Below are 22,337 nucleotides of genomic sequence, written 5' to 3'. Positions count from 1 at the left end.
CTCCTGACTGTCTGTAACTAAGGTGGGTCTGTTCTCCTGACTGTCTGTACCTGAGGTGGGTCTGTTCTCCTGACTGTCTGTACCTGAGGTGGGTCTGTTCTCCTGACTGTCTGTACCTGAGGTGGGCTTCTTCTCCTGACAGTCTGTACATGAGGTGGGTCTGTTCTCCTGACTGTATATACCTGAGGTAGGTCTGTTCTCCTGACTGTCTGTACCTGTGGTGGGTTTGTTCTCCTGACTGACTGTCTGTACCTGAGGTGGGTTTGTTCTCCTGACTGACTGTCTGTACCTGAGGCGGGTCTGTTCTCCTGACTGTCTGTACCTGAGGTGGGTCTGTTCTCCTGACTGTCTGTACCTGAGGTGGGTCTGTTCTCCTGACTGTCTGTACCTGCGGTGGGTTTGTTCTCCTGACTGACTGTCTGTACCTGAGGTGGGTCTGTTCTCCTCACTGACTGTCTGTACCTTAGGTGGGTCTGTTCTCCTGACTGTCTGTACCTGAGGTGGGCTTGTTCTCCTAACTGTCTATCCCTGAGGTGGGTCTGTTCTCCTCACTGATTGTCTGTCTGTACCTGAGGAAGGTCTGTTATCCTGACTGTCTGTCTGTACCTGAGGTGGGTCTGTTCTCCTGACTGTCTGTCTGTACCTGAGGTGGGTCTGTTCTCCTCACTGACTGTCTGTCTGTACCTGAGGTGGGTCTGTTCTCCTCACTGTCTGTCTGTACCTGAGGTGGGTCTGTTCTCCTGACTGTCTGTCTGTACCTGAGGTGGGTCTGTTCTCCTCACTGTCTGTCTGTACCTGAGGTGGGTCTGTTCTCCTGACTGTCTGTCTGTACCTGAGGTGGGTCTGTTCTCCTGACTGACTGTCTGTACCTGAGGTGGGTCAGTTCTCCTCACTGTCTGTCTGTACCTGAGCTGGGTCTGTTCTCCTCACTGTCTGTCTGTACCTGAGGTGGGTCTGTTCTCCTCACTGACTGTCTGTCTGTTCCTTAGGTGGGTCTGTTCTCCTGACTGTCTGTCTGTACCTGAGGTGGGTCTGTTCTCCTCACTGTCTGTCTGTACCTGAGGTGGGTCTGTTCTCCTGACTGTCTGTCTGTACCTGAGGTGGGTCTGATCTCCTCACTGACTGTCTGTACCTGAGGTGGGTCAGTTCTCCTCACTGTCTGTCTGTACCTGAGCTGGGTCTGTTCTCCTCACTGTCTGTCTGTACCTGAGGTGGGTCTGTTCTCCTCACTGACTGTCTGTCTGTTCCTTAGGTGGGTCTGTTCTCCTGACTGTCTGTCTGTACCTGAGGTGCGTCTGTTCTCTTGACTGTCTGTCTGTACCTGAGATGGGTCTGTTCTCCTGACTGTCTGTCTGTACCTGAGGTGGGTCTGTTTTCCTCACTGTCTGTACCTGAGGTGGGTCTGTTCTCCTCACTGTCTGTCTGTACCTGAAGTGGGTCTGTTCTCCTAACTGTCTGTACCTGAGGAAGGTCTGTTCTCCTGACTGTCTGTCTGTACCTGAGGTGGGTCTGTTCTCCTGACTGTCTGTCTGTACCTGAGGTGGGTCTGTTCTCCTGACTGTCTGTCTGTACCTGAGGTGGGTCTGTTTTCCTCACTGACTGTCTGTACCTGAGGTGGGTCTGTTCTCCTCATTGTCTGTCTGTACCTGAGGTGGGTCTGTTCTCCTAACTGTCCATACCTGAGGTGGGTCTGTTCTCCTGACTGTCTGTACCTGAGGTGTGTCTGTTCTCCTCACTGACTGGCTGTCTGTACTTGAGGAAGGTCTGTTCTCCTGACTGTCTGTCTGTACCTGAGGTGGGTCTTTTCTCCTGACTGTCTGTCTGTACCTGAGGTGGGTCTGTTCTCCTCACTGACTGTCTGTACCTGAGGTGGGTCTGTTCTCCTCACTGACTGTTTGTACCTGAGGTGGGTCTGTTCTCACTGTCTGTCTGTACCTGAGGTGGGTCTGTTCTCCTCACTGACTGTCTGTATCTGAGGTGGGTCTGTTCTCCTCACTGACTGTCTGTACCTGAGGTGGGTCTGTTCTCCTCACTGTCTGTCTGTACCTGAGGTGGGTCTGTTCTCCTCGCTGACTGTCTGTCTGTACCTGAGGTGGGTCTGTTCTCCTGACTGTCTGTACCTGAGGTGGGTTTGTTCTCCTCACTGACTGTCTGTACCTGAGGTGGGTCTGTTCTCCTGACTGTCTGTACCTGAGGTGGGTCTGTTCCCCTCACTGTCTGTTCCTTAGGTGGGTCTGTTCTCCTGACTGTCTGTACCTGAGGTGGGTCTGTTCTCCTGACTGTCTGTACCTGAGGTGGGTCTGTTCTCCTGACTGTCTGTACCTGAGGTGGGTCTGTTCTCCTGACTGTCTGTACCTGAGGTGGGTCTGTTCTCCTGACTGTCTGTACCTGAGGTGAGTCTGTTCTCCTGAATGTCTGTACCTGAGGTGGGTCTGCTCTCCTGACTGTCTGTACCTGAGGTGGGTTTGTTCTCCTGACTATCTGTACCTGAGGTGGGTCTGTTCTCCTGACTGTCTGTACCTGAGGTGGGTTTGTTCTCCTGACTGACTGTCTGTACCTGAGGTGGGTCTGTTCTCCTGACTGACTGTACCTGAGGTGGGTCTGTTCTCCTGACTGTCAGTACCTGAGGTGGGTCTGTTCTCCTGACTGTCTGTACCTGAGGTGGGTTTGTTCTCCTGACTGTCTGTACCTGAGGTGGGTCTGTTCTCCTGACTGTCTGTACCTGAGATGGGTCTGTTCTCATGACTGGCTGTACCTGAGGTGGGTCTGTTCTCCCGACTGTCTGTACCTGAGGTGAGTCTGTTCTCCTGACTGTCTGCACCTGAGGTGGGTCTATTCTCCTGACTGTCTGTACCTGAGGTGGGTCTGTTCTCCTGACTGTCTGTACCTGAGGTGGGCTTGTTCTCCTGACTGTTTGTACCTGAGGTGGGTCTGTTCTCCTGACTGTCTGTACCTGAGGTGGGTTTGTTCTCCTGATTGACTGTACCTGAGGTGGGTCTATTCTCCTGACTGTCTGTACCTGAGGTGGGTCTGTTCTCCTGACTGTCTGTACCTGAGGTGGGTCTGTTCTCCTGACTGTCTGTACCTGAGGTGGGTCTGTTCTCCTGACTGTCTGTACCTGAGGTGGGTCTGTTCTCCTGACTGTCTGTACCTGAGGTGGGTCTGTTCTCCTGACTGTCAGTACCTGAGGTGGGTCTGTTCTCCTGACTGTCAGTACCTGAGTTGGGTCTGTTCTCCTGACTGTCTGTACCTGAGGTGGGTTTGTTCTCCTGACTATCTGTACCTGAGGTGGGTCTGTTCTCCTGACTGTCTGTACCTGAGGTGGGTCTGTTCTCCTGACTGTCTGTACCTGAGGTGGGTTTGTTCTCCTGACTGTCTGTACCTGCGGTGGGTTTGTTCTCCTGACTGACTGTCTGCACCTGAGGTGGGCTTGTTCTCCTAACTGTCTATCCCTGAGGTGGGTCTGTTCTCCTCACTGATTGTCTGTCTGTACCTGAGGAAGGTCTGTTATCCTGACTGTCTGTCTGTACCTGAGGTGGGTCTGTTCTCCTGACTGTCTGTCTGTACCTGAGGTGGGTCTGTTCTCCTCACTGACTGTCTGTCTGTACCTGAGGTGGGTCTGTTCTCCTCACTGTCTGTCTGTACCTGAGGTGGGTCTGTTCTCCTGACTGTCTGTCTGTACCTGAGGTGGGTCTGTTCTCCTCACTGTCTGTCTGTACCTGAGGTGGGTCTGTTCTCCTGACTGTCTGTCTGTACCTGAGGTGGGTCTGTTCTCCTGACTGACTGTCTGTACCTGAGGTGGGTCAGTTCTCCTCACTGTCTGTCTGTACCTGAGCTGGGTCTGTTCTCCTCACTGTCTGTCTGTACCTGAGGTGGGTCTGTTCTCCTCACTGACTGTCTGTCTGTTCCTTAGGTGGGTCTGTTCTCCTGACTGTCTGTCTGTACCTGAGGTGGGTCTGTTCTCCTCACTGTCTGTCTGTACCTGAGGTGGGTCTGTTCTCCTGACTGTCTGTCTGTACCTGAGGTGGGTCTGATCTCCTCACTGACTGTCTGTACCTGAGGTGGGTCAGTTCTCCTCACTGTCTGTCTGTACCTGAGCTGGGTCTGTTCTCCTCACTGTCTGTCTGTACCTGAGGTGGGTCTGTTCTCCTCACTGACTGTCTGTCTGTTCCTTAGGTGGGTCTGTTCTCCTGACTGTCTGTCTGTACCTGAGGTGCGTCTGTTCTCTTGACTGTCTGTCTGTACCTGAGATGGGTCTGTTCTCCTGACTGTCTGTCTGTACCTGAGGTGGGTCTGTTTTCCTCACTGTCTGTACCTGAGGTGGGTCTGTTCTCCTCACTGTCTGTCTGTACCTGAAGTGGGTCTGTTCTCCTAACTGTCTGTACCTGAGGAAGGTCTGTTCTCCTGACTGTCTGTCTGTACCTGAGGTGGGTCTGTTCTCCTGACTGTCTGTCTGTACCTGAGGTGGGTCTGTTCTCCTGACTGTCTGTCTGTACCTGAGGTGGGTCTGTTCTCCTAACTGTCCATACCTGAGGTGGGTCTGTTCTCCTGACTGTCTGTACCTGAGGTGGGTCTGTTCTCCTCACTGACTGGCTGTCTGTACTTGAGGAAGGTCTGTTCTCCTGACTGTCTGTCTGTACCTGAGGTGGGTCTTTTCTCCTGACTGTCTGTCTGTACCTGAGGTGGGTCTGTTCTCCTCACTGACTGTCTGTACCTGAGGTGGGTCTGTTCTCTTCACTGACTGTTTGTACCTGAGGTGGGTCTGTTCTCACTGTCTGTCTGTACCTGAGGTGGGTCTGTTCTCCTCACTGACTGTCTGTACCTGAGGTGGGTCTGTTCTCCTCACTGACTGTCTGTACCTGAGGTGGGTCTGTTCTCCTCACTGTCTGTCTGTACCTGAGGTGGGTCTGTTCTCCTCGCTGACTGTCTGTCTGTACCTGAGGTGGGTCTGTTCTCCTGACTGTCTGTACCTGAGGTGGGTTTGTTCTCCTCACTGACTGTCTGTACCTGAGGTGGGTCTGTTCTCCTGACTGTCTGTACCTGAGGTGGGTCTGTTCTCCTGACTGTCTGTACCTGAGGTGGGTCTGTTCCCCTCACTGTCTGTACATGAGGTGGGTCTGTTCTCCTGACTGTCTGTACCTGAGGTGGGTCTGTTCTCCTGACTGTCTGTACCTGAGGTGGGTCTGTTCTCCTGACTGTCTGTACCTGAGGTGGGTCTGTTCTCCTGACTGTCTGTACCTGAGGTGGGTCTGTTCTGCTGACTGTCTGTACCTGAGATGAGTCTGTTCTCCTGAATGTCTGTACCTGAGGTGGGTCTGCTCTCCTGACTGTCTGTACCTGAGGTGGGTTTGTTCTCCTGACTATCTGTACCTGAGGTGGGTCTGTTCTCCTGACTGTCTGTACCTGAGGTGGGTTTGTTCTCCTGACTGACTGTCTGTACCTGAGGTGGGTCTGTTCTCCTGACTGACTGTACCTGAGGTGGGTCTGTTCTCCTGACTGTCAGTACCTGAGGTGGGTCTGTTCTCCTGACTGTCTGTACCTGAGGTGGGTTTGTTCTCCTGACTGTCTGTACCTGAGGTGGGTCTGTTCTCCTGACTGTCTGTACCTGAGATGGGTCTGTTCTCATGACTGGCTGTACCTGAGGTGGGTCTGTTCTCCCGACTGTCTGTACCTGAGGTGAGTCTGTTCTCCTGACTGTCTGCACCTGAGGTGGGTCTATTCTCCTGACTGTCTGTCTGTACCTGAGGTGGGTCTGTTCTCCTGACTATCTGTACCTGAGGTGGGCTTGTTCTCCTGACTGTTTGTACCTGAGGTGGGTCTGTTCCCCTCACTGTCTGTACATGAGGTGGGTCTGTTCTCCTGACTGTCTGTTCCTTAGGTGGGTCTGTTCTCCTGACTGTCTGTCTGTACCTGAGGTGCGTCTGTTCTCTTGACTGTCTGTCTGTACCTGAGATGGGTCTGTTCTCCTGACTGTCTGTCTGTACCTGAGGTGGGTCTGTTTTCCTCACTGTCTGTACCTGAGGTGGGTCTGTTCTCCTCACTGTCTGTCTGTACCTGAAGTGGGTCTGTTCTCCTAACTGTCTGTACCTGAGGAAGGTCTGTTCTCCTGACTGTCTGTCTGTACCTGAGGTGGGTCTGTTCTCCTGACTGTCTGTCTGTACCTGAGGTGGGTCTTTTCTCCTGACTGTCTGTACCTGAGGTGGGTCTGTTCTCCTGACTGTCTGTACCTGAGGTGGGTCTGTTCTCCTGATTGACTGTACCTGAGGTGGGTCTATTCTCCTGACTGTCTGTACCTGAGGTGGGTCTGTTCTCCTGACTGTCTGTACCTGAGGTGGGTCTGTTCTCCTGACTGTCTGTACCTGAGGTGGGTCTGTTCTCCTGACTGTCTGTACCTGAGGTGGGTCTGTTCTCCTGACTGTCTGTACCTGAGGTGGGTCTGTTCTCCTGACTGTCAGTACCTGAGGTGGGTCTGTTCTCCTGACTGTCAGTACCTGAGTTGGGTCTGTTCTCCTGACTGTCTGTACCTGAGGTGGGTTTGTTCTCCTGACTATCTGTACCTGAGGTGGGTCTGTTCTCCTGACTCTCTGTACCTGAGATGGGTCTGTTCTCCTGACTGTCTGTACCTGAGATAGGTTTGTTCTCCTGACTGTCTGTACCTGAGGTGGGTCTGTTCTCCTGACTGTCTGTACCTGAGGTGGGTCTGTTCTCCTGACTGTCTGTACCTGAGATGGGTCTGTTCTCATGACTGGCTGTACCTGAGGTGGGTCTGTTCTCCCGACTGTCTGTACCTGAGGTGAGTCTGTTCTCCTGACTGTCTGCACCTGAGGTGGGTCTATTCTCCTGACTGTCTGTACCTGAGGTGGGTCTGTTCTCCTGACTGTCTGTACCTGAGGTGGGCTTGTTCTCCTGACTGTTTGTACCTGAGTTGGGTCTGTTCTCCTGACTGTCTGTACCTGAGGTGGGTTTGTTCTCCTGATTGACTGTACCTGAGGTGGGTCTATTCTCCTGACTGTCTGTACCTGAGGTGGGTCTGTTCTCCTGACTGTCTGTACCTGAGGTGGGTCTGTTCTCCTGACTGTCTGTACCTGAGGTGGGTCTGTTCTCCTGACTGTCTGTACCTGAGGTGGGACTGTTCTCCTGACTGTCTGTACCTGAGGTGGGTCTGTTCTCCTGACTGTCAGTACCTGAGGTGGGTCTGTTCTCCTGACTGTCTGTACCTGAGGTGGGTCTGTTCTCCTGACTATCTGTACCTGAGGTGGGTCTGTTCTCCTGACTGTCTGTACCTGAGGTGGGTCTGTTCTCCTGACTGTCTGTACCTGAGGTGGATCTGTTCTCCTGAATGTCTCTCGCTGAGGTGGGTCTGTTCTCCTGACTGTCTGTACCTGAAGTGGGTCTGTTCTCCTGACTGTCTGTACCTGAGGTGGGTCTGTTCTCCTGACTGTCTGTACCTGAGGTGGGTCTGTTCTCCTGACAATCTGTACCTGAGGTGGGTTTGTTCTCCTGACTGACTGTCTGTACCTGAGGCGGGTTTGTTCTCCTGACTGACTGTACCTGAGGTGGGTTTGTTGTCCTGACTGTCTGTACCTGAGGTGGGTTTGTTGTCCTGACTGTCTGTACCTGAGGTGGGTCTGTTCTCCTGCCTCTTGCATTAAAAGCTTTGTTTGGATGATTTTCAGGCAAATTATATTTGTTTCTGTTTATGCCCATCATCTATAAATCAAGCTCATCCAAAACCTTGATGCCCATATCCTAACTCTCACCGAGTCCCATTCACTAACCTACATGATCCATCAACATCCTCATATTGAAATCCCTTCGTGGCCTGGTCCCTCACTATCACCTACAGTCCTACAATCCTCTCAGGTCCCCCTGTTCCTCCAATTCTGGCCTCTCATGTGTCCCTCATTTCCTTCACCCCATCACTGGTGGCCATGCCTTCAGCTGCCTAAGCCCTTAGCTCTGGAATTGCCTCCCTAAACCTCTTCACATCTCTATCTCCTTTTCAGATGGTCCTTAAAACCTACCTGCTTGTCCAAACTTTCAGTCACCTGTCCGAATATTTCTTCCTTTGGCTCGGTGTCATATTTTGTCTGATGGCGCTCCTGTGAAGCACCTTGGGATGTTTTACTACATTAAAGGTGCTATATATAATGCAAGTTGTTGTTGTACCAAGCTGTCCTGTAATCTCTAAATGTTGTAAAGGAAGACATCTATACACTTAATGGTATTTGAGTCATCAGTTGTTACTCTCTTTTTGAACAACTGCTCATTGGGACAGGCCCTGTACAGACATTTTGTGTAGAACTCCCACTGAGATACCACCTAGATCAAGGGCAGTAGATTTGGCCGATGTTTTCAAGATCGCATCAGGGAATCTCTCTGCACAAAACATGTCCCCTGGTCATCTGCAATCATTAAATCTAAAGCATAAGGTAAAATAATAGAAAGACTGAGATACAGACACAGGTAAGTGTGGCGCTATCTTCCTTTGGAACTTGAAGATCCATGAATGAATTCTGTAGTATATGCCTTCCCTCTAAATCAAGTACTTTTTCTTCTCCAATTCTAGAACTTTTTCTTTCGGATGTGTTACAGCTGGCCTTGTCGCTGTGATTGAGAAACTACTATCACTATGCTCTGTGTGTACCCAAGGGGCTAACAATGATCCCATTTCCAGGGATGTTTAATCAACTTAACATATTCTTGCACTAATTATGGAATTATAGAATTTTACAGGACAGAACGAGACCATTTGATCCATTGTGCCTGTACTAGCTCTCTGAAACAGCTAGCCACTTTGTCCCTGCCTATGCCCCATCGCCATTTCACATTTTTCTTTTTCAAATATTTATCAAGTTCCCTTTTAAAAGTTATTTAGTATTCTGCATCCAGCACTGTTTCTGGTCAGACATTCCATCTCCTAACAACACTCTGTAAAGAAAAAACTCTGCTACACTCTCTCTTTGTCCTTTAGTGATAACCTTCAATTAATGCCCCTTTGTTACTGACTCTGCAAATATAGATTTTCCTGATTTACCTTAACAAACTCCCTCAGAATTTTGGATATCTCTTCTCAGTTGTCTCTGTTTTTATAAAACAGCCCTAATTTCTCTAGTCTGTCCTCATACACATTCTCCATGGGCATGACATCCTTCCTAAAGTAAGATGCCGAAAACAGGACACTACATTAATGATTTGTCAATTACCATTATCATTCCCCCCTGCTTTCATACACGGATACTATCAATAAAACCATGCATTCTATTGGCTTTTTTACAGCTTTATCAACTTGTCCTCCCACTTTTAAAGCTTTGTGTATCTGAGCCGCTACGTTTCTCTGTTCCTCAAATTGACCCATTTGTGTAAATTTCTCTGCTGAACCCAGGATCTCTGGCTCCTTCTCCATCACCTTTACTAGTTATGGGAACATGTCTGGACTCTGCCATCATCATCTCTTTGAATGCTTCCCATTGTTTGCGCACCGTCTTATCTACCACTTTATCTGGGCTAGTTTATTTTCTATCTCATTGAATTTTTTTTTCATCTTATCATCTTTACCACTGCCCTCTCCTTCTCCTTTTCAATTTTTATATCAATCCTATTATGCACAGTTCCAGTTGTTCAGTGTGGGCAAATGTGAGATCATCCACTTTTGACCCAAGAAAGATACATTTTCTAATGGTGAAAAACCAGGAACTGTAGAGGAATTATGGAGCTGCCTCCATACAGGATATCAAAGGCAACAACAATAACAATAACTTGAATTTATACAGTGCCTTTAATGAAGGAATATGTCCCAAGGTGCTCCACAGGAGCCTAATCAGATAAAAATTGATATTGAACCGATAAAGGAGCCATTAGGACAAAGAGATAGGTTTTACCTCTTTAAGGAGCAGGGAGAGAACTGGAAAGGCAGAGGGGTTCAGAAAGGGAATTCCAGAGCTTCGGGCCTAGATGGGTGAAGGTTGTGGAGGGGGAAAGCGGCTGGGGATATGCAAAAGGCCAGAGTTGGAGGAAACCAGATTTCTTGCAGACAGAGTGTCATTGACTCCCAAATGCTTGAACCCTTTTTAAATTTGAAGGAGATACTAGTTGGTACTAGGTCATAGATTGGCTCTGCTTCACTCTTAACACCTTGATTGATTTGATATTTTTAGTACCAAGCAAATTGTGAATCACTCAGTATACTGGGAGGATGACATTGTCCTAGAGACATACTAGAATGTCACTGGTATAAATAATGGTTAAATTTACAACCCCTTACTCCATCAGCATTACATTTCCTATCGTTTAAAGCTCACATGGCAAGGCATTGGAACTTTGATTATCTGCCAGAATCTTCATGGAATTCAGTTTGAGGGGAGGGGTCAAATTTGGTTCAGGGCAAGTGCTTCACGACCAGCGTGAGTTCAGCCTGGCCAGCTGCTTCAGTTTCAAATAAAACATTAGGAAGAGATTTGGGTCTCTTGATTATCCACTGAATTCTGTTCGCTGTCAAAGCTTCCTGTTCCATTCTGGCAGATGACCAAACTTCCCCAGTGCAGTGTGATAGGAAGCATAATTGAAGCCATTTTCTCCTGGGTAATGACGCAGAATTGCTGTGTATCTGAAGTGATTCAAGAGGGTTCTGGTCTGATATTCATTACTGAAACTCATAGGAGTGCCTGTTAACTATCGCAGCTTCATAGACTCTGACCAGTCGATATGGCAACCACAATCTCTCAAGTGATTTTCTCACAGCTGTGCCCATACATAACTAGTTGAGACGGCATTGATTTAGAGAAAGGGTTTTTATCCCAAATAAATTGATGATTCTCATCTCCACAATAAAATCAGCGGTATTTCAACTAAAGGGCCAAAAGAGTGATTTTATTTTACCATCACTGCTTTGGGAGTTTTGTTGTCCTGCCAAATGAGTTACTCTTAGTACAGGAAAGCCTTTGAAGCCCCTTTAAGCAGCCAGTTGTCCGGAGAAGCTTCTTCAGTTTTCAGATGATATTTCCTGGCCCGAGTTGAGTTTCTCATTTATTGTGCTGTCCACTGGAGGGACAACAGCACTTCTCCAGAAACAGGCGTACGCAGTGCCTGGGAGACACATCAGTATCATAAAACAAGCACTTCTTGGGTGATGAATGGATGGAAGTCAGGGCTGTTCTTGTTAGCAAATAATTTATCACCGGGGAGTTTTGCCAAGTATCAGTCAGCTGGGGGCCTCAAGCAACAGTTCAATTCTTAGCAGTTAGGTGATGGATTAAAAATAAACCCGTGGGATACATGGAGATAAATAACTTGTGTTGAAAGTTCTTCCCCTGCAGGCACGGCTGGGTGAATGGAAATAAACAAGTGTGGGAGTCTTTGTCATGTTGCTGCTGCTTTTTCCTGTCTTGATATTGCAATCGATTACCTTATTTCAGGAGAGAGCCATCGCCTTAGAAAAGAAACATCCTGCATTGATATAGTGCCTTTCACGACTTTGGGATATTCCAAAGCATTTAGCCGATGTGTGGTCACTGTTGTAAATGCAGGAAATGGGGCAGCCAATTTGCACACAGCAAACTCCCACAAACAGCAGTGTGATAATGACCAGATAATCTGTTTTAGTGATGTTGGTTGAGGAATAAATATTGTCCAGGATACCAGGAAGAGCTCCCCTGCTTTTCTTCAAAATACTGCTATAGGATCTTTTACGTCCACCTGAAAGGGTATAAGGGGCCTCGGTTTAATATCGCATCCAAAAGGCATCTGATAATGCAGCACTTTCTCAGTACCGCACTGATGTGTCAGTCTGGATTTTATGCTCAAGCCTGCGAGTGGGGCTTTGAACCTACAGCTTCATGACTCAACAGGCAACAGTACTATCCATTGAGCCATGGTTGACACCTTAGTACTGGCATTTCTGGTTCACATGGAGGGAAGCTCTGAAGTGGAGTTTTTCCTGACTTCTCTTATTCCTAAAACAAAGGTCTGACTGCGAGTTGCCCATTTAGCTCAAGGATGGTATGAGGGAGAAAAAAATAAAATGAATAAAAATGATGTGTGTGCTGAGAGCCAGCAGGACCAGTCTGGGTGATATTCCAAATGCAAACAATCCATCCAGCCTTAATATTAAATCAATTTAAATCTTTTAAATAATTGCATAACTCTTGTTAATTGTTGGGAAACACAACTGGGACCTGAATAACAAAAAGAACATAGGAACAAGAGTAGAGGGTGGGAATTAGTCTCAGGTCCTGGCACAAAACGGGAGGTATCAGATCGCCTGCCTGTTATACACAGCACCTGATATTCTGTTCCATTGACTGCACTGGAATTACCTATAGCTGACAGCCAATCTGATAATGGCCTTTATGTGCCAGCACCCAAGACATATTTCTACCCTTTCAACTCCTTCGGTCTGTTCCTCCATTCGATGAGATCAAGGCTGAGTGCAACTTGAACAGAGTGCTGGGAGTGCGGTGAGTTGAGGGAGTTGGGTGAGGAGGGGAAGGAGTTGCTCCTTTTGGTTTTTCATACTTTTTCACCCTGTAGGATTTGGTTCTTACTCTACTATAGGGGTAGAAGCTAGCTGTTCGGTGAGTATCTGGTAAGTGATTAAGGTCTATTCTATTCCTAAGGTTTAAAATAGTACAGGAACTGGTGATAAGATTAATAAAATATATATAAAAAAAGGAAAATAATAATTAAATAAATAATTGAATAAAATAATTTTAAGTAGTTAATTAAAACACATTAAGGATGGCAGGACAGGTGATGTGTCACGGCTGCAGCATGTGGGAGCTCCTGGATGCCAATGTGATCCAGGGCAAACATGTCTGCAGTAAGTGTTTGTGGCTCGAGGAGATTTGGCTCAGATTCATTGAGCTGGAGGCCGAGCTGCAGACACTGCGACACATCGGGGAGGGGGAAAGTTACCTGGACACTGTACCACGAGGCGGGCACACCCCTTAGGATAGGGTCAGTGGTCAGGTACAGGAGAGTGTGGCTGCAGCTGAGGCAGGTAAGGGGACCCAGATGGCAGGAGCCTCAGTGTTTGTGATTGTCCAACAGGTTTGACCCTGTACTATCCATTGAGCCATGGTTGACACCTTATGACTGGCATTCCTGATTCACATGGAGGGAAGCTCTGAAGTGGAGTTTTTCCTGACTTCTCTTATTCCTAAAAAAAAGGTCTGACTGCGAGTTGCCCATTTAGCTCAAGGATGGTATGAGGGAGAAAAAAATAAAATGAATAAAAATGATGTGTGTGCTGAGAGCCAGCAGGACCAGTCTGGGTGATATTCCAAATGCAAACAATCCATCCAGCCTTAATGTTAAATCAATTTAAATCTTTTAAATAATTGCATAACTCTTGTTAATTGTTAGGAAACACAACTAGGACATGAATAACAAAAAGAACATAGGAACAAGAGTAGAGGGTGGGAATTAATCTCAGGTCCTGGCACAAAATGGGAGGTATCAGATCGCCTGCCTGTTATACACAGCACCTGATATTCTGTTCCATTGACTGCACTGGAATTACCTATAGCCGACAGCCAATCTGATAATGGCCTTTTTGTGCCAGCACCCAAGACATATTTCTACCCAGTGGCCTTTCAACTCCTTGTTTGGATGAGAGTGGGGGCTGCAGGGTGGATGAGCAAACTGACCACGGCACCATGGTACAGGAAGCTATTCAAGTGGGGGAGCAAAGAGGAATGTAGTGGTAATAGGGGACAGTATAGTGAGGGGGATTGACACTGTTCTCTGCAGCAAAGAGCGAGAGTCCAGATGGCTGTGTTGCCTGCCCAGTGCCAGGGTTCGGGACATCTGCTCAGGGCTGGAGATGAACTTACAATGGGAGGAGGAGGATCTTGTCATTGTGGTCCATGTAGGTATCAATGACATAGGCAGGACAAAAAAGGAGGTTCTGCATAGTCAGTATGAGGAACTAGGCACCAGATTAAGAAGCAGAACCTCAAAGGTAATAATCTCTGGATTATTACCTGAGCCGCGTGCAAATTGGCCATCTACAAATCAGATTAAAGAAACGAATGCGTAGCTCAAAGACTGGTGTGTTGGAAGTGGGTTCTGGTTCGTGGGACACTGGCACCAGTACTGGGGAAAGTGGGGGCTGTACCGTTGGGATGGTCTACACCTGGACCGTGCTAGGTCTGGTGTTCTAGCGAGCCGCATAACTAGGGAAGTAGAGAGAGTTTTAAACTAAATAGTGGAGGCAAGGGATTGAATTTGGGAAGATGTGATAAATCAAAGAGTAGAGACGAGGCAAGAGAGAAAGGTATTAATATGGAAAATGATAAACATACGGTGACAGAAAGGGACAGAGTGTAAAAATCTAAGAGTAAATCAGCAGATAAGGCTAGAGGTTACAAAAATAATAAAAGGACAAAACTAAAGGCTCTGTATCTGAATGCACATAGCATTCAAAACAAAACAGATAAACTGATACCACAGATATAAATAATTACGATCTGATAGCCATTACAGAGACATGGCTGCAGGACGACATAGATTAGGACCTGAATATTGAAAGGTACATGACATTTAGGAAGGACAGGAAACTAGGGAAAGGTGGAGGGGTGGTTCTGTTAATTAATGATGGTATTAGCACATTAGAGAGGGATGACCTAAGTTCAGTAAACCAGGAGATAGAAGCAGTTTGGGCAGAGATGAGAAATGATAAAGGCAAGAAGTCACTCATGGGAGTGGTGCACAGGCCCCCTAACAGAAACCACACGGCAGGAAAGAGTATAAAGGAAGAAATAATGGGAGCTTGTCAGAAAGGTACCACAATGATTATGGGGGGATTTTAATCTACATATAGATTGGAAAAAGCAGATGGGCAAAGGTAGCCTAGATGGAGGAGTTCATAGAATGTTTTTGGGATAGTTTCTTAGAACAGCACATTCTGGAGCCAACCAGACAGCAGGCTAAACTAGATAGGATTAATGGATGACCTCATAGTGAAGGTGCCCCTAGGTAGCAGTAATCATAATATGGTTGAATTTTACATTCAGTTTGAGGGAGAGAAGAATGGGGCCGAGACCAGTATTTTAAACTCAAATAAGGGCAGTTATGAGGGCATGAAAGCAGAGCTAGCTAAGGTGAACTGGCAAAATAGGTTAAGGGATAGGTCACTAGAGATGCAGTGTATTACGACCAGGTGAGAAAGATGTCTAGGCATATTTTTCAGCCTTCAGCCTTATTGTAACAGGCTTTAATTTTTAAACACACTGTGTTTTGAGCGCCACCTTGGTGAATCCTTGTTCACCGCTTTCCAATTTTAAGGCAAAGAAACAAGCAGGCCTTCTTAAGGTTAAAGAAGAAAAGTGAAATTTATTAAAACTTAAACTGAAACTCTAATTCGGTTAATGCCTACGGATACACGCCGCGCCCCAAGCTAGCATGCATACCCGATACGCACATGCAAATAGAGACAGAAAAAAGCAGGCAAAAAATAAAATGGAGAGATTTGAGGCAATATCAGAAGTTTCTTGTTACTGTGCTTCGAGATCACTGTAATCCTTTTGTAGGTAATTCTTGCTTTTCGTTGGGGCCCAGTATTCTTCTTAAACCTTGTTCACTATAGGAGACTTTTCTCTCTTGGGGTTCATGTGTCTTCAATGGGTCTTCAGTTCCGTGAGAAAGAGATGAGAGCAGACAGGAGAGAGATGTTCTCAGTCCAGGAGCAAAGAGCTTTCTCAGTTTCAAACACTCTGTGGCAAGTTCAAATTCAAGCAGCCAGTTAGTCATGTGACTAAACTGGTCTGACCAGGTCTTCTGTGTATTGGAGAACAGGGGCTGGTTCCTTTGTTCCAGCACTGTCTGCTAGTATTCAAAAATGTCTTCCCTGCGAGGGGATCTGGCAATTCCTTATGATAAGCCCTGTTTTCTTCCCAGCAATAATTTTAAGTTTAATGTCCATGGGTGAAATATATGTGCCTCATTCTTGGCAGGTGGGGGCCTGCATGACATAGTGGCAGACATATTTTAGAATACACAGAATAGATATATTCCAATGAGAAAGAAAAGTTCCAAGGGAGGCAGCACTATTCGTGGTTAACTAAAAAAGTTAAAGATAGTATGAAACTTAAAGAAAAAGCATATAATTGTGCAAAGATGGGCGGCAGGTCAGAAGATTGGACAGGATATAAAAAACAGCAAAGAATGACTAAAAGATTGACAAAGAGGGAAAAATTAGAGTAAGAGAGAAGGCTGGCGAGAACTGTAAAGACAGATAGTAAGAGTTTCTATAGATACTTAAAAACGAAAAAAGTTAACAAGGTGAGCATTGGTCCAATTAAAAGTGAGTCTGGTGAACTAATAAGGGAAAATAAGGAGCTGGCAGATGAATTGAACAGCTATCTTGCATCGGGCCTCACTACAGAGGATACAAGCAACATCCCAGTAAAAACTGTAAATCAGGAAATGGAAGGGAGGGAGGAACTCAAGAAAATTACAATCACCAGGGAAGTGGTACTGAACAAATTGTTGGAGCTGTGGGCTGACAAGTCCCTGGGGTCCTGATGGACTTCATCCTAGGATCTTAAAAGATGTGGCTATTGAGATAGTTGATGCGTTAGTTTTAATTTTCCAAAATTCCCTAGGTTCGGGGAAGGTTCCGTTAGATTGGAAAATAGCGAATGCAACTCCTTTATTCAAAAAGGGAGGGAGACAGAAAGCAGGAAACTACAGGCCAGTTAGTGTAACATCTGTCATAGAGAAAATGTTAGAAGCTATTATTAATGACGTTGTAGCAGGGTACTTAGAAAAATTCAAGGTAATCAGGTGGAGAAAACATGGTTTTGTGAAAGGGAAATCATGTTTAACCAATTTATTGGAGTTCTTTGAAGAAGTAACGTGCAGTGGATAAAGGGGAACCAGTAGATGTACTGTATTTAGATTTCAAGATGGCATTTGATAAGGTGCCACGTCAAAGGTTATTGTGGAAAATAAAAGCTCATGGTGTAGGGGATAACATATTGGCATGGATAAAAGATTGGCGAGCTAACAGGAAACAGAGAGTAGGCATAAATGGGTCATTTTCTGGTTGGCAAGATGTAACAAGTGGTGTGCCACGGGGATCTGTGTTGTGCCTCAACTTTTTACAATTTATATAAATTACTTGGATGAAGGCACGGAAGGTGTGGTTGCTAAATTTGCTGATGACACAAAGATAGGTAGGAAAGTAAGTTGTGAAGAGGACATAAGGATATAGATAGTTAAGTGAGTAGGCAAAGATCTGGCAAATGGAGAATAATGTGGGAAAATGTGAAATTGTCCATTTTGGCAGAAAGAATAAAATAAGCATATTATCTAAATGGTGAGAGGTTGCAGAGCTGTGCGATGCAGAGGGATATGGGTGTCCGAGTGGATTAATTGCAAAAGGTTAGTATGCTGGTTCCGCAAGTAATTAGGAAAGCTAATAGAATGTTATTGTTTATCGCAAGGGGAATTGAATACAAAAGTAGGGAGGTTATGCTTCAGCTATACAGGGCATTGGTGAGACCACATTTGGAGTAATTTGTACATTATTGGTCTCCATATTTAAGAAAGGATGTAAATGCATTGGAAGCAGTTCAGAGAAGGTTTACTAGACTAATACTTGGAATGGGTGGATTGTCTTATAAGGAAAGGTTGGACAGGCTAGGTTTGTATCTGCTGGAATTTAGGAGAGTAGAAGGCGAATTTATAGAAACAAGTTAGATCCTGAGGGGTTTTGACAGGGTGGATGTGGAAAGGATGTTTCCTCTTGTGGGAGAATCTAGAACTAGGGGTCACTGTTTAAAAATAAGGGGTCGCCCATTTAAGACAGAGATGAGGAGAAATATTTTCTCTCAGAGGGTCGTGAGTCTTTGGAACTCTCTTCCTCAAAAGCCGGTGGAAGAAGAGTCTTTGAATATTTTTAAGGCAGTGGTAGATAGATTCTTGATAAGCAAGGAGGTGAAAGGTTATCGGGGGTAGGCGGGAAAGAGGAGTCAAGGTTACAATCAGATCAGCCATGATCTTATTGAATGGCGGAGCAGGTTGGAGGGGCAGAGTGGTCTTTCCCTGTTCCTAATTCGTATGTTCGTATCTTAATTCTCTCTATCGATCTTAGATCCATATCCCTTAATACCTGTACCTAACAAAAAATCCATCAACCGCAGTTTTGAAATTTTCAATTTTCCAACCGTCTTTTGGGGGGGTGGGAGGGGGGGTGTATGTGTGTGGGGGTGGGGACGGGGGACGGGGTGCAAGTTCCAGATTTCCACTCCTCTTTGTGTGGAAAATTGCTTCCTGACATCACCTCTGAACAGCCTCGCCCTAATTTTAAGGTTGTAACTCCTTGGTCTGGACTCCCCCATCAGAGGAAACAGTTTCTCTCCATCTCCCTAATCAAATCCTTTGAACAACTTAAACACCTTAATTAGATCACTCCTTAATCATCTCTAGTCAAGGGAACTACAAGCCTCGCCTACGCAACCTGTCCTCATTATGAAACTCTTTTTGCCCCGCTACCATACTGGTGAAACGGAGCTGTACTTCCTTGAAGGCTAATATATCCTCGCTGAGGTGTGGTGCCCAGAACTGAACGCAATGCCCTAAATGGTGTCTGGCGAAAAGTTTAACATGACTGTAACATAACTACCACCCTGTTGTATTGTAACCCCTCAGCTAGCTACATAACCTTAGGAAAATTGTGATGTGATTGAATTTGTCCGAAATGCATTTAGATGCCAGCTGTGGCTCAGTGGTAGCAGCCTTGCCTCTGAGTCAGAATATACCACTCCAGAGACTTGAGCAGATTATCCAGACTGACACGCCAGTGCAGTACTGAGAGAGTGCTACACTGTTGGAAGTGCCGTCTTTTTAAACTGAGGCCCTGCCTTTACACCCAATGAACAATCTGATGTCATGAAATATATCAATGCAAGTTCTTTCTTTATTCCATTTTAATTCACTTAATACGACAGTATTAAGAACTGACTTAATTGACCAGGTGCATAAGGTCTAAAAGTTGCTTTGGAAGGAGACCAAACGTTTATCTTAATAGCAATGAAACCTCAAATGGAACTTACTGTCAAGTTCTACTTTTGACCGATAGATAGAGGTGCATTAGTGGAAAATGCCCCAAACTCAGTGGAGTTTTGAATTTTGTTTTAGTTCTTTTTTTTGTGGGTTGTGGGCGATGCTGGCAAGACCAGCATTTGTTGCCCATTCCTAATTGCCCTTGACAACTGACAACTGGCAGTTAAGAGTCAACCACATTGCTGTGGGTCGGGAGTCACATGTAGGCCAGACCAGGTAAGGACAGCAGATTTCCTTCCCTAAAGGATATTAGTGAACCAGATGGGTTTTTAACAAAAATCAGCAGTGGTTTTCATGGTCAGCATCAGATTGGCTTTAATTCCAGATTTATTCATTAAATTCAAATTTCACCATCTGCCATGGTGGGATTCAAACCTAGGCCCCAGCCCACTAGTCAGTGACATTACCACTAAGCCACTGTCTCCCAATGCATCTTATTGTTGTTTCCCATTGAGTAATTTCAGTGATACAATTTAAGGCAGAAATTCTTTTTGCATTTACCTTTTGCAGCAGATAGATATTCAGCTATATCATATACAGCACAGCTAGAGGCCATTCGTCCCCTCGACGCTGTGTGTTCTTTAATAAATAACCATGTGAAATATTAAACTGGAAATTGACACAAATACAAATTTACATGGCGAAAAGCAAAAGATTTCACTTGCACTAAGAATAAACCTCACTCAAGGTGGGAAGATAGGAAGTTGATCACAGATGCATCATCTCCACTTTCTTCCACAAGAACTGTAGACAGACGTAAATATTTTTAAAGGGGAATCACGCCGCATTAAATAATCAGCTGTTATTAGCTCTCGGCAGAGATTCATATAGCAGGAGTTTTAAAAAGTGAATTGAATAGTTTCAGTCTAATTTCTAAACTTAAATAGTCTGTTATCCTAGTAGACTGGGTGAATACGTGAGCTGTGCACACAGTCTTAAGTCTTCACTTTCCTTTGTCTCACGATTGGTGCCCGTGTCTTCAGCTGCCTAAGTCCCATACTTTGGAAATCCCTCCACCTCTCTTTAAGATCCTCTTTAAATCCCACCACTTTGACCAAGCTTTTGGTCACCCCTTCTAATATCTTCTCCTTTAATTTGGTTTTGATTAGACATTTGTGAAGTCCTTTGGTCCTTTTGCTACACTGAAGCCACTATCCTAATATCAGTCCTGGTTCATTCCCTGGTCCTTGTTAGTCTCTCTAGTGATCAGCAGCAAGTGTGCAGCTGACCTGGGAGGGAAAATCCTCCAGGGTTCCTATCTGACTGTCCTCCTGGAAAGTCTATTAGACAGGGGTGCAGGGTGGACATAGGGTAATGGTAAATCAGGTTCCACTAGATTGCCCATGTTCAGACAGCTTGCTGAGGTTCACTGCCTGTACTCATGCGTGAATAAAGTTAGGTGAAACGGCAGAAGGTGACTCGGGCCCACAGAATGTTATAGCACAAACATGGGCCAGTCGGCCAGTAACTCTGCACCAATATTTTTCTTGATGCAGTATCAGATCTGATCTCCTCTTTGCTCCCCATATACACTTCAATACTCCTCTTTAGCTATCTAATACCTTTTTAAAAAGCTTTATGTGTTCTGCTTCAACAACAGTTAACAGCAGAGAATTCCACACACTAACAACCCTCTGTTAAAAGGCAATATTTTCTAAACTCTCCATTAATTCTTTCTGGATTATCTTCAATTTATGCCCTTTGGCCACTGTCTCTTTGACCAGCGGAAACAATCTATCCATGTTAACCATATCGAAACCCTTCAGAGCCAATAGAAACATTCTCCAAGAAGTCAAGAAAGTTAAGAATGAAAGAAAACTAACAAAGTAACCTCAGTGTTAGGTTGGAAGATATTTGCATACACACCATTTTAACACATGATGGATAATTCATGTGAATGGAATTAATGGACTGTAACTGGCTCTAGAGAAAGAATGGAGTTAATGGAAATAAAAATAGGGAGAGATGTAAACGTGCTGCTGATTCTCCATACTGCCATTGTGTGCAAAATGTAAAATATGGATTGGCTGATCCCTTGTACAGGAAGTGCTTGGGGCGGAACTTCCTGTCCACTCTGACATCACCTCATCCAGACAAACAAAATGGCGGAGGCTTTGTTCGCCACAGGAGTTTGAGCTGAAACTGGCAGCAGGGTTAATGAGCTGGACACAGAATTGTTACAGCATAGAAGGAGGCCATTCAGCCCATCGTGTCTGCACCGGCTCTCCGAATGAGCAATTCGGCAATGGCTAGTGCCATTCCTCTGCCTTTTCCCCATAATCCTACACAGTCTTCCTTTTCAGATAACAGTCCAATTCCCTTTTGAATGTTTCAATTGAACCTGTCTCCACCACACTCTCAGGCAGCGCATTCCAGACCTTAACCACTTGCTGCAATGAGAGTGTGAAGATTGTGGCAAGTGTGTATTTGTATTAACCCCAATTATAATCAGTGTCCTCAGAGTAAAATCTTTCAGTTTTATGGAAGGTCTAAGTAATGGTCTGATTTTGTGATTTTCCTTGTATTTCCCAATCCTCACCAGAGTCTTCGACATCTGCTCAAAAACAACATGGCAGATAGTCTCCTGTCGCCTGCTAACAGACAGCTTTTATTTGAAGGAAGATTAAGTCTCGCAGGTAAGTGTTACATTTCCAGATTGGATATGTAATTACATTCATATCAAATACTTGAAACTAAAATGTTTCCAATTTAACATTTTTTTTTACAGGGACTACAAAATTCCTGGATGTACATTTGTTCCTTTTTGACGATTTACTTTTAATCACAAAGATTAAAAATGCTAAAAAGGTAATAAATTATTTCTATATAAATGAAACCTTCAGTGACAGGTTACGAGTTCCTGGAATTACTAAATAGACTATGATGGCAATCCAGAAATAACTCAGAGGAACAGCTCTGGCCACTGGCCATCCATAGGAACATAGAATCACTTGTAAAAAAAAAGATCCCATCTAGTTTGCCTTCAACCACCCTGGTAGTCACATAGTCAACAACTTCATTGTTGTATCATCATTGCAATCAATCTCTATCAATTAGTCTACAACAGACCCGGACATGAGGTGAGGAAACCTGCAGTGGTAGTGACTTACACCCCAATATGGAGAGAGAATGCAGATTGGGATTGTGTAACAACGCACAGCCGGCTGGAGTGCTGGTTTGCTAGCAGCTTCCCGCCCCCAAGCCAATTTGCTGGAGGTGAGTGCAGGGGCAGAACAGCTACCCGCCGCAAAGGGCAGGTAATTTGTTTA

The 22,337-nt window shown here is 45.6% G+C and overlaps 1 protein-coding gene across 7 annotated transcripts in view; it reads left to right on the top strand.

Moving 5' to 3' along the window:
- plekhg7 (pleckstrin homology domain containing, family G (with RhoGef domain) member 7) overlaps window positions 1–22,337 on the top strand; it is a 128,961-nt gene that overhangs the window by 97,944 nt on the left and 8,680 nt on the right. For all 7 annotated transcript variants that reach the window (XM_068059693.1, XM_068059690.1, XM_068059689.1 and 4 more), the window contains 2 exons: window positions 21,611–21,704; window positions 21,797–21,876. In XM_068059693.1, coding sequence (XP_067915794.1) covers window positions 21,611–21,704; window positions 21,797–21,876 — 174 coding nt within the window. The remainder of the gene's footprint in view (window positions 1–21,610; window positions 21,705–21,796; window positions 21,877–22,337) is intronic.

This window comes from Heterodontus francisci, chromosome 27 (assembly GCF_036365525.1).
Source record: "Heterodontus francisci isolate sHetFra1 chromosome 27, sHetFra1.hap1, whole genome shotgun sequence".
Classification (NCBI taxonomy): domain Eukaryota; kingdom Metazoa; phylum Chordata; class Chondrichthyes; order Heterodontiformes; family Heterodontidae; genus Heterodontus; species Heterodontus francisci.
This window is presented reverse-complemented; position numbering and strand designations above follow the sequence as displayed.